The following is a 16,533-nucleotide window of genomic DNA, read 5'->3' on the forward strand; positions in this document are numbered from 1 at the left end:
TGAGGGGTTAATTAGGTATGCCTGTGCTTCTGAAAGTGGATCTCATTTTCTTTTGGCATAAACTGCTTTTGTGTTTGTACTTTCGAGGGCTCCCAATTTGTGGATTTGTGTCTGATTAAAAACAGCAGCTGTGCAAGTGGGAAAAGGGTCCTGCTGCGATTCTGGGAGTGTTGCTGTGCAAGGGTAGAAGAAAACGTGGAGCAAGCGTGCTGCGAAGCTGTGAGACACGGCGTCGTACCGCTTCCAATAGCAACGCGCTTACAACGCCGAGCGCGGTCACCGCGGCGCTTTGTCCTCCCCTCCGCCAGGGGGCGCTCGGTCAACCCCGCCCCGCCGCCCTTCCGCAGGTGCTGCTGGGAGTTGGAGTCCCGGGCGGACGGAGGCAGCCGGCAGCGGCGCGGCCATGCGGAGGTGAGCGGGGCTCAGGGGCCGCGGGGGGGGAAGCGGCGGCTGCGCGGCCGTGTGCTGAGCGGCGTTTCGTCCGGAGCAGGGTGAGCAGCAGCGTGTGCAGCGATGAGGTGCTGCTGGAGGAGCTGGAGACCGAGGGGGAAAGGCAGCTGAAAAGCCTCCTGCAGCAGCAGCTCGACACTTCCGCCTCCATCGAGCGGTGAGTCCCGGGTGGCGCGGCCCCTTTACACGCCCCCCCCCTTTACACGGCGCCCCGCTCCCGGCGGTTGCGCTGCTCTCGGTTCCAGGTGTAAATCGAAGCGGAGGTGCTTTGCTCCGGCGGCGTTCTACAGACCCTTCGGTGAGGCGGCGGCGGGGGCACTGAGCTTATCCCAGTTCCGAGAGCTGCAGGAAAGCGACAAAGAGACCGCAGCGCTGCGGGAGTTGGGGCTATCGGAGCCCGAGATCGCGCTATGGAAGAACCGCGCTGCGGAGAAGGTTTGTGAGCAGCGCGTTTGTAACGGCCTCGTAAGCAGCGGCAGGCCGCAGAGCCGCCTCCTCTCCGGGCTGAACACCTCCAGCTCCGGCCGCCCCGTGCAGCGTTGCTCCGGCTCCCCGCAGGAGGCAGCTGGCGGTGCTGATTTTATTACCGGTTCCTTTCTTGCAGCGCTCCGGGCTGGGAGCGGCCCCCGAAGCCATGCAGGAGCGCCTCAACGCCATCCAGGAGAAGATGGACGAGAGGCAGCGCATCCTGGAGCTGCCCCAGAGATTTGCTGGCAGCAAGCAGCTGAGCCGGAGGGAGATGGAGATCGAGAACGCTCTCTTCCAGGGAACGGACCGGCACTCCTTCCTGCGGGCGCTGTACCACCAAGGTGTGCCCCCATCCCTTCTGTTCTTGTGGCTGTTTAGTGGGCAGAGATGGTATCACTGGGAATTCCATGGGATGGAGGTGAGCCGCGAGGTGCAGAGCGCTCCTTCTGCTCCCTTGTGCAGAGGTAGGGAGCTCAGGTGAGGCTGGATGTGCTCCTGGCCCTAGGCTCGTTCAGTGGTTTATAGCCAGGAGGACGTTAAGGGATGAAGTGCTGGTGGGGGAGAAGCGCACCATCACACCGTGCTTCTCTGTTGTGGATTAGATGACACTCAAAGGATAACGGATGAGAAGGACCCCATGGTTCACCTGGAGAGCGTTTACCAAGAGGTGCTGGGCAAGCAGCCGCCTGGACAGGACCAACCATCCACAAGTGCTGCGTGCTCGCTGCCTGCCCCCGCCCCGCAGGGCTCTGGCACTGAGGAGTCACCACCTCCTGAGCAGGAAGAGCAGCCACGCCAGGAAGAAAGCCCCAGCCCTCCTCCAGCAAAGCCCCACCAGTGCCCTCCAGGACCTGTGACTATAAAGGAGCCTGTAGAGTTCATCCCGGAGGAGGAGATCTGCAAGAACCGGCTCTCTGAGGAAGAACTCCGCAATATACCTCGGTTTGCTTCCTACCATCCTGGGGAGCCCAATAAGGTACGTGGAGATGAACCACGCTTCATCCAGCTTCCTAACCAGGAGTGCAAGCAAAGGCTCTTTGCTCCTGCCTGGCTGCTGCTTGGAGGTGCTCTTTCCTGTACAATTGGTGACTCTGCTGGCAGCTGGGCTGAACTGGCTCCTACATTTGAGGTGTACAGGCTGGGAGTGGGTTAAGCACACCTGTTAGCACAGCGCAGGGCAGCTGACCCTAACGCCTCCACAACAGGTGCTGTATGTGAAGAACTTGGGCCCTCGTGTGACAATGAAGGACCTGGTGTCACTGTTTGCTCGGTTCCAGCAGGAGGACAGCAGGCCCATCCAGTTCCGCCTGCTGAGCGGCCGCATGCGGGGTCAGGCCTTCATCACCTTCCCCGGTGAGCTCTGCCTCCTGCCTGTCCCTTCCTGCCTGCCTCCCCCAGGGCAGCAGAGCCCCTCCATGCTGCAGGAGCAGATTTTGCTCCCTCTCCTTCACCTCGGGTCGTGTTCTTTTCTGTGGGCTGAGGGGCTGCAGCATGCTGGGTTTGTTGGGCTGGGGTCTCCAGCGCTGTGCTGGGTCGTGGTGCAGGTTGAGAACCATTCTGCTGTTTCCTTGCAGATACTCAGTCGGCCCAGGATGCGATGCTCTTGGTGAATGGGTACAGACTGCAGGGGAAGCCAATGGTGATTGAGTTTGGGAAAAGCAAGGGGCCGTCGACAGACGCTCAGGCTGCCGCTCCCTCCTCTGCTGGAGCAGAGCCCACTGCCACGTAAGGGCTGGAGGACCTTGGGGACTTGACAGGCCCTGGGACTGCCTTGCTCAGGACTGGTGGGAGCTGAAGTGCAGCTCTGTGCAGCTGCAGTGGCAGGGTGAGAGCTGAATGCAGCCTCGAGGAGGGTGGTGCTGAGGAAGCGCTGCTCTCTGCCCTGCTGGCACGTGAGGAGCTGCAGGAAGGCCGGTGCTGTTCTCGCCCTGTGCTGTTCTGTTGGGCTGCTCCACCTGCCTGCATTCTCAGCCCTTTGTGGTGAGGAAGAGGAGGGGAAGCTTCGTCTGTTTATGTTGTGTATTTCTGCAGCTTTATTTGCATGTCAGTGTGTTCCTTTGAGAGAAAAGGGAGTAGCGTGCAAGAGGGCACCATTTTTCAGACTTGACTTTCTTTTCATGTCTTTAGTTGGTGTGTAATTAACTTTCTGCCGCTCTGATATGTTTATAGGAACAGTGTAGTTTGCCTTAAGGTGGTGCTTTAGGTGCAGAAGTTGCTGGGGCTCTGATCTGTTGGAGATTTCTGCTCCAACTGGCTGAGCTGAAGCCACTGTTTGGCACAGGACTCCATGTCCAGCAAAAATTACCCAAGATTCTATCTATCTATATATTATAAGTTATTTCTTGCATATTGCATTTCCCCCCCTCCCCCATTTTGCATTTTCTCCCAGACCAACTTGCAGGAAATGAAAAACACAGCAGCCCTATGACAGTGACTTCCCTCTGCCCCAACCCACTGCAGGGATGCAGGTAAAGTGGGGAGGAGAAGCTGGCTGCATGGGAAAAGGAGCAGAACAAGAACCAGAGCTGAGGGAGGCATGGCTACCCTTAGCCTTCAAATAGAAAGAGCTTACAAGGTTCTGCAGGAGGGGGGAGTTAGGCTGGCAATAAGCCATGAGCCCAGTTATGCCTGACAAAGAAACAGCGCCAGCCCCTGGAGCCTTGTGCAGGACCTTTCAGCTGGACAGAAGGTGCATGGATGTGACAGAGCCCTCAGGTGACACAGGGGGGCTCAGGTTCTCCTTCCAGTCCCTCAGCCCCAGGGGTGCCAACAGCCAGCCCAGCCTGCAGTCCTGCCACCCCCATCCTGACACAGTGCTCTGTGCACATACCTGATGTCTGGACCACACCGTCAGCCACCAATTTGGTAATAAAATTTAATTGGACATACTTTCAGGACCACAGCTGGCCCAAGCTGCAGTTTACCCGCTGCTCTGTTTGGCTGCCAGTCTCTTATCTCTCTCTTCAGCAATGGTCAGGCGGATGCCCTTTCCACGGGGCAGAGAGATCCATGGCTTGTTGCCCTGAAGCGAGGAAGGAGAGACCACATCATGCTAAGGAACTCAGAGGGATATAAAGTGCTCCCTTTCAATGAGGAAAAGCAGCAAGGGCAGCCCTTGCCTGAGCAGGGCAACAAGCAGTTTGGTGTCCTTCACTCAACAGCAGGCCCTGAGGAAACTGTGGTGCCAAAGCCATCAGAACCTTTTCCAACCTGGACTTAAGGATCCAGAGATGGCAGTATTTGAGGCTCTTGGGAGAGGACGCTCCTATGGAGCAGTTGCCCCTAAACTGCTCAGCTCCACCTTGCCCAAGGAGGCTGTGGATGCCCCAGCCCTGCAGGCATTTGAGGCCAGGCTGGATGTGGCTCTGGGCAGCCTGGTCTGCTGGTTGGTGACCTGCACACAGCAGGGGGTTGGAATTAGATAAGCACTGTGGTCCTTTTCAACCCAGGCCATTTGATGATTTCTATGATTTGAGAAGAAAACATTACAGGGTTTCCTCTTCCAAACATCCCCAAACCTTCTAGGAAGGCGGCTATGAATTCAGAGCAGTCAGCTCTGTAGGCTTACAAGCGATCAGAAGCTGCCCCCAGAAGACACCCATAACTCCTGGCTTCAAGAGGAGGGGAGGACACACTCTCCTTCAGCCCATGCAGGCTTACCTTGCCAATAACAAAGATGTTGGAGAGCCTGGTGGCAAAGCTGTTGCCATTGGCATCCTTCACATGAACCACATCAAAGGAGCCAGGGTGTCTCTCCCTGTTGGTGATCACCCCAATCCGGCCCAAGTTGGCGCCGCCAGTCACCATGCACAGGTTTCCTAGGATGAAGGAGAGAGGGCTGTGACAAGAGCTTGTGGTGCTCCTCAAGAGCCTGGGGAGAGGCAGAACCGTGGAGCATTTGGACAGGAACCACCCAACGCAGCTCTCTGGTCCCAACATCCATACAACGCATTCCTTATCACCTTCTTGCTATGCTGCTCAGTGGCAGCTGAAAGCTTCTCCCACAGCCTGCTCCTAAAGCAGAGAGCAAGGAATCTTCCTCTCGCTGCCCAGGGCTTTTCTCTCACAGCCCCATCTGGCCTCAAGCAACCTTTCCAGCAGCTTTTGCCCAGTGCCTGCTTGCTCTGGGAGCTGTTCAGAGTCCCCACACCTAAACGCCTCCCACTGCCCACACACAGAAGAAACCGCTGCTCCAGATGCACAGGGAAACATCGCTTCCTGCACGAGGATGCTGCTTCTTTATTCACATCACAGGTGCCTGGCAGTTGTCCTCAGCTTCTGCACTGCTCACCAGTCTCCCAAGAAAGCAGCATCTTGCAGGAAATGCTCAACCCACCTGTGTCAAACTTGATGAAGTCTGTGATCTTGCCGGTCTCCAGGTCAATCTGGATCGTATCGTTCACCTTGATGAGGGGATCCGGATAGCGGATGGTGCGGGCGTCATGGGTGACCAGGTGAGGGATTCCTTTGGTGCCCACAAAGATCTTCCTCACCTTGCACAGCTTGTACTGCAAGCAAAGCACGGCCCTGCTCAGACACAGCTCCCCAGCCTCTGCACAAACACCACCTTCATTTTCCTACTGAAGTACCCACGCTGCAGTGTTTTTCTCACTCTGCCCTGAAGCCCATGGCCATGCAGCAGAGGCTTCCATCCCCCAGGCCCACCAGAGCCCTGCAGCCCTCCTCAGCACCCTCCAACTTCCAGCCAGCTTGGGACTCACAGCTTAACACAAAGCAGCAGCCAGAAGCGAGCGCACTGCTGGGGATGGAAGGGCCCTGAACGCACAGCCAGCAAGCAGCTCTCCCCTCAGCATCACCACACAGCAGAGGTGCCTGGGTTAAGGCAGGGTGCACAGGAGTCCCTCCTTGACACTCCATTTTAAGAGCAACTCTCTTCTGGGAAGGGCCTAAAAGTGCTGCCCACAGCTTCTTACTGCTGCACAATGCACCTCTGGCTGGGCACGACTGGGGTCTGAGCAGCAGCCCTGCTTGTGGCGGCCCTGAGTCTGCAATTTTCTGCCCATTCAACCACAACAAGCAAAGCTCTCTGTAAAAGTGACCCAACCACACCAAGAGCGAGAGCAGCCAGCAGCTGACCACGCACCTGCAGGTACATCTGGGCACCACCCTCACATCACCAACACGTTTTCCCCCCACAAAGGCTCCACGCCCCAACCCAGAAGGCCCCAGCTGATCCTCTCGAGGGTGGCACGGATTCTGCATTCAAAACCACCAGCTCAGGACACGCCAAGGAACAAACACTGCTCTGAGAACACCCGGCCAGGCCCACACGGCACCAAGCTGCAGCTCCTCACCTTGGCCTCTTCAGCTGTGATGCGGTGAACAGCAAAGCGGCCCTTGGTGTCGTACACCAAACGGAAGTGTTCGCCTGTCTTCTCGATGCTGATGACATCTGATTTCACAGAGAGAAATAAAACAGCAGCAGTTAACAACTACGCTATCCAACGCTAACTCAGCACAGAGCTCATCTTTAAATGGGACATAAAGGCTGCTGAACCACGCTCTCTCCCTCGTTGTCACCAGGGCATCTTCCCTCCCCACACAGCCTCACAACGCTGCCCCCCCCCACCAGCACGACATACCCGTCCTCACTCCCCCCAGACCTCACCCATGAAGCCCGCAGGGTAGGTGATGTCGGTGCGAACTTTGCCGTCGATCTTGATGAACCTCTGCATACAAATCTTCTTCACCTCATCTCCGGTCAGGGCGTACTTCAGCCTGTTCCGCAGGAAGATGATCAGCGGGAGGCATTCCCTCAGCTTGTGAGGGCCCGTGGAGGGACGGGGCGCCTGGAGGAGGAGAGGAGCCTCGGGATGGGCACACAAAGCAACGCGGGGCCCGCAGCAGCACCTGGGGATGGCCGCGTGGTGCCCAAACCCTCAGCTGGCACTTACGAGCAGCGGAAGGCGCCGCCCCGCCCGCAGGACGGCAGATCCGCCTGAAGAAACGCTGAGGGTTCACAAACCATCCCCGAGGAGCGCAGCCGAGCTCCCAGCCCCGCGCAGCCCCGACCGCCCCCGGCCCGCACTCACGAAGACGCCCGTCAGCTTGTCCAGCATCCAGTGCTTCGGCGCCGCCACGCGCTTCAGGTGCTTCTTCGGGCCGCGGGCCTGCGGGACGGGACGTGTTAGGGTGCGGGGCCGCCGCTAGGCCCGCCGCCCCCATCGCCGGCTCCCCGGCCACCCCCGGCTTCCCGTCCCTCCCACAGCCCTTCGGTGGGTTCCCTCGTGCCCTGGGCCGCGGCGGGGGCGGCGTCGGCCCACAGGAGGCGGCGGATGGCGGTGGATGACGGAGGAGAGCGGCGGCGCCGCGCACTCACCATGGCTGCGCTCCTGCGGGAAAGGGAGGCCGCTTCCGGTGCGAGGCTGATATGGGCGGGACGGGCTGCGGCGGCACCACCTCCCCTTAGTGCGCCCCCTGGCGGCGCGGAGGTCCTGAGGGCGCTGTGAGCGACACCACCTCCCACCTCCCGCGACGGGCCGCGCGCAGTGTTGTCCTCCATGTGTTCCCCTTCCAGGCTAGAACCATCCCAAGTCACCCCCTAACCAGGCTGGGACCCCCCATAACCCATCCATCCAGACTGGGATCCTTTCACGGTTTCCTTCCCCACCTCCAATGGTTCCTCATCCAGGCTGGTTTCCCTTCATTAAAGCTGGGATGTCCCCATCTCCTCCTTGTGCCCCAAGTCGGGATCTCTGCACATGCACCCTATCCAAAATGGGGCCAGCCCACGTTCCCCCCACTAACCACACTCGGTACACCTCCCATCTCCTCCCTGCATAGGGTAGGGGGCAAGAAGGGGTCAGTTGGTGCCAGTGCTGCAGTGGGGGATGTTGGTAAGGCGGCTGGAGGGGGAGCCCACGTATGGGGACACCCAGGGAGGGACAACCCAGCTGGCTGGCAACCACACTCCTGCTCCTTACCTAAACCCCACTGAGCCCCACAATTTGGCACTGGGGGTTCTTCCCCTGAAGGGATGGTTACCAACGCTGAGTGCAGGCAAGGCAGGGCAGATACAGGGCGAAAGGAAAAGGGCTGGAGTATTTCAAATATTTTATGTGGGAAAAAAAAATGCCCATCAGTTTAAAACACAGCTTGCAGTGGCCTGTCTCTTAAAAAACATTTAAAACCAGTTGTGAGAATAATCTTTAACCATGTTAAAAAAGGGAAGAGAGATGAGCAAGAGAGGCTCTGCTGGCCTGGGAAACCTGTGGCTGGAGGGCACGCTCTCCCACCCATGGAGATCCATGGCACACAGCAGGCTTTGCTTTTTTAAAGAGAAATGGATTCACCAACGAACCAACAGTAACCTCTTCATATTCCTCCTGCAGCCACAAATGTCATCAGCTGCTCTGGAAACATCTCTCCAACAGAGCAATGCTGTTACAGGAACCTGAGCCTTCCCTTCTCCACTAAACCACGTGCTTCAGATTGCCTGCAATAGAAGAGGAAAAAGGGTTGAGCCCAACCTCAGCCTGATGGCATGGCCCAGCCTGGGACATCCCAGAGCACTCAGAGCAGTTTAACAGATCCCTCCTCTGCCCAGCTAGAGGAAAGGCAACAGCACAACAGCACCTTTTGCTAACAGAGACCACAGCTCTGAACTAAATGTGCTCCTGAGAATCCCAAGAGAAGTGGGAGATGTACTGAGAGCAAACAAAGAAATGGGGTTCATCTTTCCAGCTAGCAAGGAAGATTGCAGTGAGCCAGAAGTCCTCCCTAAAAGGCCAAAATAAAGCAGGAGTGCCAGCTTTACCTGACTGCTCACCTTTGATCAAGTTAAGAATTTCTTGAACTCTCTGTGGCTCGTTGCGGTCCGGCCTGCAGCTGGGTGTGATCTCCAGCACGTAGTCAGGACCATACTCTGTGAAGAACTGCACGAACAGGAGAGGAGTAAGCAGCCAAACCAGGCTCCCGAGACTCTACAATCCCTCTGTTGTCCCATCCAGCATCCCCAGCAAGACGGAGCATGGCCATACACAAGCACCATATGCTCCATCTGACCCAGATTTTCACATGTTCCTTCTCCCTGGCACATCTCAAGGAGCTCTCTGAGCAAGCAGGTGACTCCACCTCCTCATCCTCTGTAATTATCTGAGGCTGCAGCTTATTGGTTTCTTAGAACCTTTCAAAAAAGACGCAGACAGCTTCACTTTTTGGGAACAAGCAGCCACTGTGCTGTCAGGGAAGCGCATTATTGTTATAGGAGAGACTGTCAACAAACAGCACCGAGCTGAGTGTGCCTCGTGGATGAGGTGGGATGACTCTGCTCTTGCATAAGGAGAAGGGATTAGGGAAGACTTTACCTCATGATCAGGGATCTCAGAGGACAGAGATCTGCCAAGGATGACCCCAGTCAAGTACGTCCAGCAGCGGGCTGTGTTGGCAAGGTTGTAGCCTCCTGTCTCCAGCAAGAATCGTTGTTTTGGAAGGGAAAGATTGGGGAAAAGGGAAGAGAGAGATTTTACTGGAGGGAACAAGCTGCAGAAGCTCCTCCAGACACCTCTGTAGACCCAGAATTGCCAACAAGGACAGGTTTTCATCAGTAATAGGGATAGCAGTGCAAGGGCGGCAGGAGAGACAAGGAGTTGCTGCTTTTTAATGCCAGCCTTGGTTCCATAAAGCAAAATACACAGGCCCAGCCATTTGTTAGTGAGCAGTCATGTTTGAGAGGTACTCATCAGCTTCAGATATGTCAGCTGGCCACTACTTCACAAGTACAGGAGGTCTCATGGGCAGCATGGAAGTGCTCCTGTCCATCATGGCTATGCATGACCTCACAGGGGGGACCTTGGCTGAGAGAAACCCTATGACAGACTTGGAAAGTGTTTTTCTCCAGTAGACTAAAATAACGAGGAAAAAAACGCTTGGAAAAGAGGGAGATCACACATCCCACTGTTCACTTTGCCTTGTTTTTTGCCAAGTGCCAGCTCCTCCCCCCAGATTTCCACTCCGAATGCCTCTCTGAGCCGTGGTGGTGGGACACTCCTTTGGCATTTTCACCTCATTTTTATGAGGCCAAATTTTGGGGGCTCTTCTTCCCTTTCCCAGCCTACCCACAGACACGGCCTCTGTTCCGACCCACACGAGCCCACTCACAGTCAGATGTCTGAGGCAGGATTGCAACGCAGCCTGGCATCTGCTGGTACCACGTATTTAATGCCTGAGGCCACCCAGTTGTTGAGGCCAAAGACTTGCTCTCCTGGAGGACCAAGCAGCTTCCTTGCCACCATCAAAACGTGCACACACTCACCTCCTCCCAGGATGAGAGTTGCCAGCTGCCACTGCAGGACGTACTTCAGGCACTTGCCCACTCCCTCAGGTGTCATGTTGAAGGAGCACATGGGGTCTCCAGCAATGGTGTCAGCCCCCAGTTGTAGCACCACTGCCTCAGGGCTGAAGGCAGCATACACCTCCTTCAGCACGCTGCAGAGAGAAGCAGAGGGTTACCACAAGCTTAGCTCAGTGGGAGCATCAAACTACATGTGTACACGGGCTGCCCTGAGCAGGAGGGCTGGAAGCCAGGCCTGGGGGCATTCCTTCCCTGTGACAGAGCAGAACAAGGTCTGTTCCTGCTGCTTCTCACAAGCACAGGACAGGAGGAACAGAGGTGGCTCCACATTATCACTCTGCCCTCTCCCATCCCCCTGGAGCAAAAACACACCTCCCCTGGCTCTGACACACTGCACACAGAGGGCAGTGTCCTTTCCATTCTTTATTACAAGTATTCTCTTGCAGAAGGCAACTGGGACTTTGCTCAAGGAGATTCTTGGCCCCAAAGAGAACGACCCCGTTCCCAGCACTGCACTCTAAAGCCCAAAACATCATGAAGAAAAATACGTTTCTTTCACAACAGTGTCTTTATTCCTCTAAAATAAGAAAGAGATGTGGTTCCTGGGATAAATGCTTCTGCCTTGGTTGAGAACCTAAGCAACTCCAATTCTTCTTTGACATGCAATTATAAACCACTGTGGTGTCAAACCAAAGAGCTTGCACTACCCAGATCTCACCCCAGGACCTTCATCAGCCCCTTGCCCCGTGCCAAGAGGGATTAAAAACAAGTAAAATCCATGTAGTTTCTAACACTCCATCCAAATAAATCGTATCAGAGCAAGAGGGCTTACGTCTCACAGATCTGGTAATATTTCTCATCCTGGATGCCATCCTGGATAGGCACATTCACACTGTAATAGCGACCTTTCCCCAGGCCAACATCTGTCACATCTCCTGTGCCTGGAAAATGGAAACAGGCAGCGGTTAAAGAAGAGGAAAAGAGGCTCAGCACTGAGAGAAACGTGTGGCACGTCTCAAGCAAGAGCAGAGTGCCAGTGCCTGCTAAGTCTATGCAGGCACACGGGCCCACTTCACACTGCCACTGGAAGGTTTTGATGGACCTGGTTCTGGCCCTCTGCCCCATCTTGTGATTAAGCTTCCAAGGGCAGCCAGCAGTGCCTCTGCCAAGAGGCTGCAAGGAGAAAGGAGGAGATAAATCAGATAAACACTTTCCCCCTTTTTCTTTCTACCGGGTCAAAAAAGAGGGAACATTTAGGCAGCAAGGCACCTCTGCTGATGAGGGTGAGATGTGCCTGTGCTGTGACCTCACTGCTGCTGCGTGAGCCAAATTAGCACCAACCTTGCAAGTTCAACTTGCCTGGGAAAAATCCTGGCGAAAACTTGTGCAGGGAAACAGTCATGACCTTCGAGGTGAAGCTAAAGGCATCTTCAACACCTGTCAGAAGATGGAGAAGTAAAAAGCTTCCATGCACCACTCTTGTAAATGACAGAAATCTAACAAGATGTAAATACTGTGAGCAGAGCAGGAATGCAATGAATGAAACAGAAAAACACAAGTGGCTCACTGAAGCCATCCTCCACCAATGGAGATCCAAATTCAGGGGCAGCAGTGGTCACAACTGAAATGAATCTGACAGGTCTCATGCTGGTCAGAACCGAGGGGGACCCAACACCTCGAGTCAGTGCTCGTCTGCAAGGCTGGGGAGGGAGCTGAGCACAGATGCTCTGCCTGGAGCTTGGCCTTGATTAGAATCAGAGCTACTGGGCTCTCCTGCTTTTCTCAGTGCTGCTGCAATTCCACGTGGCTCTTCTTTTTCCTCAAAGATGTATTAAAATAGCAAGGGTGGGAAGGGAAAAAAGAAGTAACGGGGAACTTAACAGAAACCAAATGTAGGGGGGAAACGGAGCGAAATGCAACACACCATAAATTAGGAGAACAGAAACGTGAAGTGGTGATGAAATGATGTCCCTGAAGCAAGGAGCCTCCCAGCAAGGCCCTCTCTGCTCTCAGTTTCATAGCATCCTGCCTTCTTTTAAAAGCAACGCTTGTTAGTGACTGCTTCCCCTTTGCAACGGTGACACTGAAGAATTAAATGCTGTCCCTGAGGATGGGGACATGGGCCTGGGGAAGCTCTCAGAATGTATCATCATTCTTAGAATGGGCTGGGTTGAAAAGGACCTCAAAGATCATCCAGTTCCAACCCCCTGCTGTGTGCAGGTCGCCAGCCACCAGACCAGGCTGCCCAAAGCCACATCCAGCCTGGCCTTGAATGCCTGCAGGGATGGGGCATCCACAGCCTCCTTGGGCAACCTGTTCCAGTGTTCTCACCAGAGAGGTAACTGCAGCAGGAACAGCACTGAGTTGCTTTAGGTATGAGAGTGCTGCCCAGAACCTCATGAGAGGGCAGAGTAACACCCACAAAGCAGGGCATGGGCAGAACTGGACTGAGGGAATTTGCACTGAAAAAGGGCAAAGCCACTGCTGCTGCACCACGTGAAGCCTTACTCAAGTCTATGCAGCTTGCAGGCTGTGCCAGGCCTTACCATCCCCGTGATGCAAATCCAAATCGATGTAAAGGATGCGGTCAAATTTCTGGCGCAGCCGCAGGATGCCCAGGACAGCATCGTTCAGGTAACAAAAGCCAGAAGCTTCATCTCTGTGAGAAAAACAGCCACGAGATTAAATGGCACCAGTGCAATTCCTGCCCTTCTCAGCTTTGCCACCTGCACTTGCAAGCCTTCATCTCGCAGGGGTGGAGAAGAGGAAGAGACGGGTCAGGAGCAGCCCAGCTCACCAAGAACACAACTGCTCGCTTCTCCACCCTGGGTTTGCCAGCAGCAGCCCCAGCTGAGGCGAGGCAGGAGCTCTGCCCATCTCAGGGCTGCACACATAAGGTATGTGCATGGAAACAGCTGCCCTTTATGCACAGCACAGGAAGCTTCCTATTGTTGGCACCAAAGGAACGATTCTTTTTGAGTTAGGGTCAGAGATGTGACTTAAGCAAAATTCTGGGGAGCCTCTTGTCTCCCACAGCTGCTGGTGTGGTGGTTTGGAAGATGGTGGACACAATTAATTAAACATACACATCTGTGGGGAACAGGGAAGCCAGGGGAATTATTTTAGTGCTCCATAATCACAGAATCCTAGAATGGCCTGGGTTGAAAAAGGACCACAGTGCTCATCCAGTTCCAACCCCCTGCTGTGTGCAGGGCTGTCAACCAGCAGCCCAGGCTGCCCAGAGCCACATCCAGCCTGGCCTGGAATGCCTGCAGGGAATAATCACAAGATTCAGGCTGATACTTCCTCTCCTGACAGTGGCTGGTGATTGACACCACGTCTCAGAGCACAAACAAAATCAGAGGTCAGCCTTGCACGACTTCACTCTTCTTACCAACAAACCAAGAAAGCCACGCACAACAATTTAGGCAATGTTTTGCCAGACTCATCTGGGTTTGAAAGGACACCAATTCTTTGCCATTCTCTATGGACCACAATGAACTTTGCAAAATCGATTCTCACTTGAGCCCCAGGGACAAGCACCTGCCTCAGGAAGCAGGGCTCACCCCAGAGCCACACTGCAGCAGCTGCCCTACGCCCCGTGTCCTTCCCTCCCCCATCTCACACCACACTGCTGGATCTCCTCCCCCAGAGGAAAGCTGGGTCAGACAGCAGGTGAGAAAACACAAGGGAAGAGATTGTTTCCTTACTTCTTTGCGTGATGCCACCCTCCAGGCCAGTTAATTGCTACCTTGCACTTGCCATCCAGCAGGCACTGGGCTGCAGTGATGGTGGCTCCCCCCACGGCTGCTGCGTAGTCAAAGATCCCTTCAGTAGCCGGACAGTCGTAACCTGTGGGTGACAGCCAGCATCACGCATTGCTGATGGGAAAAGCACACTTGGGGCTACTGCTCCTTAAGCACAGCTCTGGCTTTTCATTCTCTGCACACCGAAATTACAAACAAAGCACTGTGCAAAACCCTCGTGACAAGTCTCATATCTGGGCTTGTGTGGCAGATACAGGGAGTGGTAAATGCGAGGGTGAAAAATGAGGTTCTCTCATGTTCCGGTCATTCAGATTCACTGAAGGAGTTTTGAGCTCATTTCTGATCTCTGCCTTTCTGTTAGCTACCTTGACCCCACAGCAAGCTTGCAAAACACGCACTAATTCTCTGGTGTTCCACCAGGAAAGCCCTGATGCAGCAGCAGCAGATGCATTTTCCCACTAAAAACTGAGATATCCACAAGGAAGGCAGGCTGAGGCATCTCACAGGTCCATGGCTAGGACCTGATCTCCTCCATTTCCTACAGCAACCTCCCTAGAGCTGATCCAGCACTGTACAAGCCCAGAGCTGCTCCTCCAAGTGCACATAGAGCAGTTTCAGAGACAGAAAGGACTAGTGCATCACTCAAGCTCTTTCTAATTCAGCAGGCAAGAGCCTACTGCTCAAGATAACAGGCAAAACCATCGTGCAAATGGTGCAGGTTTGGTTCCTGGTGGCAATTTCAGGCTGTCATTCCCATGTCAGGCAGAACAACAGCATAAGGCTGACAGTACCCTCTGCTGGCAACGCAAAAAGCATCAACCTGACTGGTAACTGCTGGTTGGAGGGGTTTGGCAGCACCTCAAAGCTACATCAAGGCATCTATAGAGCCCACTAGCAAACAGCATCCTGTCAGGTTACCCTATTGCAAAAAGTTTGTGTCCTTACCCAGTCCATACTCCACAGATTCTGGGTGGTCATCATCCCCCTCCTCACTGACCTTCTGCAGGTGCTGCAGGTAAGCATCTGTGTGGAAGCTTGCCATCTCCTCCATGGAAGCCACTTTGGGCTTGATTATCCTAGCAGAGAAGAGGGAGCAGGTCAGGACACCACTGCAAAGCACAGCTTTGACCTCCTCAGATAGTTTGGCAACTGCTGCTAGAAAACAACAAAAAAATTCATCCCTGTCTCATACCCAACTGCCACTTTGAGTAGAAAGCTGGAACAGGCCTCAGAAGATTAGCACTGGCTGCTGTGCTCACTCCAACAAGGAAGTGTTACAGGTGCTGCCTGAAATTAACCTTTCACCCTCACTTCAAGGGTTTTTCTCCCTTTCCTGTTTGCTGTTCCAGTCGGATTCCTAGCAGGCACAACGCTTCTAGGACACCATTCTGCTGGAGCAGGAGCTGCGCAGTGACACCTATCTGCTCTTAACTCTGCTGTGTCTGGAGAACATCTCTGTCCTCATACTGAGAAAAAGTAGTCACAGAATCCTAAAATGGCCTGGGTTGCAAAGGAGCACAATGCTCCTCCAGTTCCAACCCCCTGCTGTGTGCAGGTCACCAACCAGCAGCCCAGGCTGCCCAGAGCCACATCCAGCCTGGCCTTGAATGCCTGCAGGGATGGGGCATCCACAGCCTCCTTGGCAACCTGTTCCAGTGCCTCAGCACCCTGTGTGAAAAACTTCCTCTTAAGTCTTTCCTGCCCCCTTCACATCCTCAATCTGAAGACCCCAAAGATGGGTTCCAACCCTTCTGCTCCAGACCTCACTCCGTCTCCTCTCCTGAGCAGTACCTACACTTCATAAGAAGGCTCCCAAGGAGCAGCGCAGCACAACAGCGCAATCTCCCTGAGTCTCAGTGCTGCCCATGAACTCGACCTGCATCAGCAGGGTTTGAAGCCGTGAGGACCTGCATGGAGGCAGCAGGAGGCAGCGTGCACGTTGTGTTAGGGCAGGAGGGTAGCTATGAAAGACCTGCAATCGTTACCACGCAGTCCACTTAACAAGGAGGCCGTCATTAGATCCTAGAGGTGCCCTACAGCCACGCAGCGAGTGAGGGCAGCAAGAGGACAGCTCAGCCATCACCAAACCTCAGCAGAGAGGAAAAGGCTCTCCTGGCAGAAAACGGAGTCACTTACATCATGTGGTCGAGCAAGGAATACGCCTCGATCAACGAGTGCACCATGCTGGCCTGGGGGGAGAAATAAAAGGAAGACGAGGATCAGCGTGAGAGCGACCGTGCAGCCCGCGGTGCCCGGAAGGAGCCCTTCACACCGCCAGGCCTCCCCTCACACAGCGGGGCCCCTCCTCACACACAGCCCCTCACGCCGCCATCCCTCAGCGGGACCCCCTCCCATCTCATCCCCTCCCCCCCCAGTCCCGCCCCCCGACGGCCCACCCCCCTGCAGCCCACCCGTTTGGGCACTTTGCACAGGGAATCGCACAGGGCCGCGTACTCCGGGCTGTACACGTAGGCCACGGGCGGCCCCGCCGCCATCAGGGCCGCCACACCGGGCCGGGCGCCCGGCCTCACCGCC

General features: G+C 55.2%; 3 protein-coding genes across 3 annotated transcripts; 1 reads left to right on the plus strand and 2 right to left on the minus strand.

Annotated features, from left to right (window-relative positions):
- Positions 1-325: 325 nt before the first annotated feature.
- RBM41 (RNA binding motif protein 41) lies at positions 326-3,820 on the plus strand. Its single transcript, XM_042886352.1, has 7 exons — positions 326-411; positions 491-607; positions 696-885; positions 1,055-1,259; positions 1,521-1,894; positions 2,124-2,271; positions 2,493-3,820. The coding sequence occupies exons 1-7, from the start codon at positions 404-406 to the stop codon at positions 2,645-2,647; spliced, it is 1,197 nt and encodes a 398-aa protein (XP_042742286.1). The 5' UTR covers positions 326-403; the 3' UTR covers positions 2,648-3,820.
- On the minus strand, positions 3,780-7,456 carry RPS4X (ribosomal protein S4 X-linked). Its single transcript, XM_042886354.1, has 7 exons — positions 7,259-7,456; positions 6,972-7,049; positions 6,548-6,728; positions 6,234-6,331; positions 5,255-5,426; positions 4,579-4,736; positions 3,780-3,940 (listed from the first exon to the last, which is right to left on the minus strand). Exons 1-7 carry the CDS (start codon positions 7,439-7,441, stop codon positions 3,839-3,841), a joined length of 972 nt encoding a protein of 323 aa, XP_042742288.1. The 5' UTR covers positions 7,442-7,456; the 3' UTR covers positions 3,780-3,838.
- Positions 7,457-7,975: 519 nt separating this feature from the next.
- On the minus strand, positions 7,976-16,520 carry HDAC8 (histone deacetylase 8). Its single transcript, XM_042886353.1, has 11 exons — positions 16,410-16,520; positions 16,135-16,187; positions 14,944-15,074; positions 13,942-14,083; positions 12,778-12,890; positions 11,591-11,668; positions 11,064-11,172; positions 10,193-10,365; positions 9,246-9,340; positions 8,708-8,813; positions 7,976-8,374 (listed from the first exon to the last, which is right to left on the minus strand). The coding sequence occupies exons 1-11, from the start codon at positions 16,491-16,493 to the stop codon at positions 8,352-8,354; spliced, it is 1,107 nt and encodes a 368-aa protein (XP_042742287.1). The 5' UTR covers positions 16,494-16,520; the 3' UTR covers positions 7,976-8,351.
- Positions 16,521-16,533: the final 13 nt, after the last annotated feature.

This window comes from Lagopus leucura, unplaced genomic scaffold (genome assembly GCF_019238085.1).
Source record: "Lagopus leucura isolate 7727_CA_CO unplaced genomic scaffold, USGS_WTPT01 Super-Scaffold_100057, whole genome shotgun sequence".
Lineage (NCBI taxonomy): Eukaryota > Metazoa > Chordata > Aves > Galliformes > Phasianidae > Lagopus > Lagopus leucura.

Excerpts from the sequence above, each read along its gene's own strand:
- HDAC8 (XM_042886353.1), bottom strand. The coding sequence starts at position 16,493 with ATGGCGGCGGGGCCGCCCGTGGCCTACGTGTACAGCCCGGAGTACGCG. Across the intron at positions 15,075-16,134 it reads TCCTTGCTCGACCACATGAT|GATAATCAAGCCCAAAGTGG; the intron begins GTAAGTGACTCC and ends CTTCTCTGCTAG. Across the intron at positions 14,084-14,943 it reads ATCTGTGGAGTATGGACTGG|GTTACGACTGTCCGGCTACT; the intron begins GTAAGGACACAA and ends TGTCACCCACAG.
- RBM41 (XM_042886352.1), top strand. Across the intron at positions 886-1,054 it reads AGAACCGCGCTGCGGAGAAG|CGCTCCGGGCTGGGAGCGGC; the intron begins GTTTGTGAGCAG and ends CCTTTCTTGCAG. Across the intron at positions 1,260-1,520 it reads GCGGGCGCTGTACCACCAAG|ATGACACTCAAAGGATAACG; the intron begins GTGTGCCCCCAT and ends GTTGTGGATTAG.
- RPS4X (XM_042886354.1), bottom strand. The coding sequence starts at position 7,441 with ATGGAGGACAACACTGCGCGCGGCCCGTCGCGGGAGGTGGGAGGTGGT. Across the intron at positions 6,332-6,547 it reads CTACCCTGCGGGCTTCATGG|ATGTCATCAGCATCGAGAAG; the intron begins GTGAGGTCTGGG and ends CTGTGAAATCAG. Across the intron at positions 4,737-5,254 it reads CTTCATCAAGTTTGACACAG|GAAACCTGTGCATGGTGACT; the intron begins GTGGGTTGAGCA and ends CCTTCATCCTAG.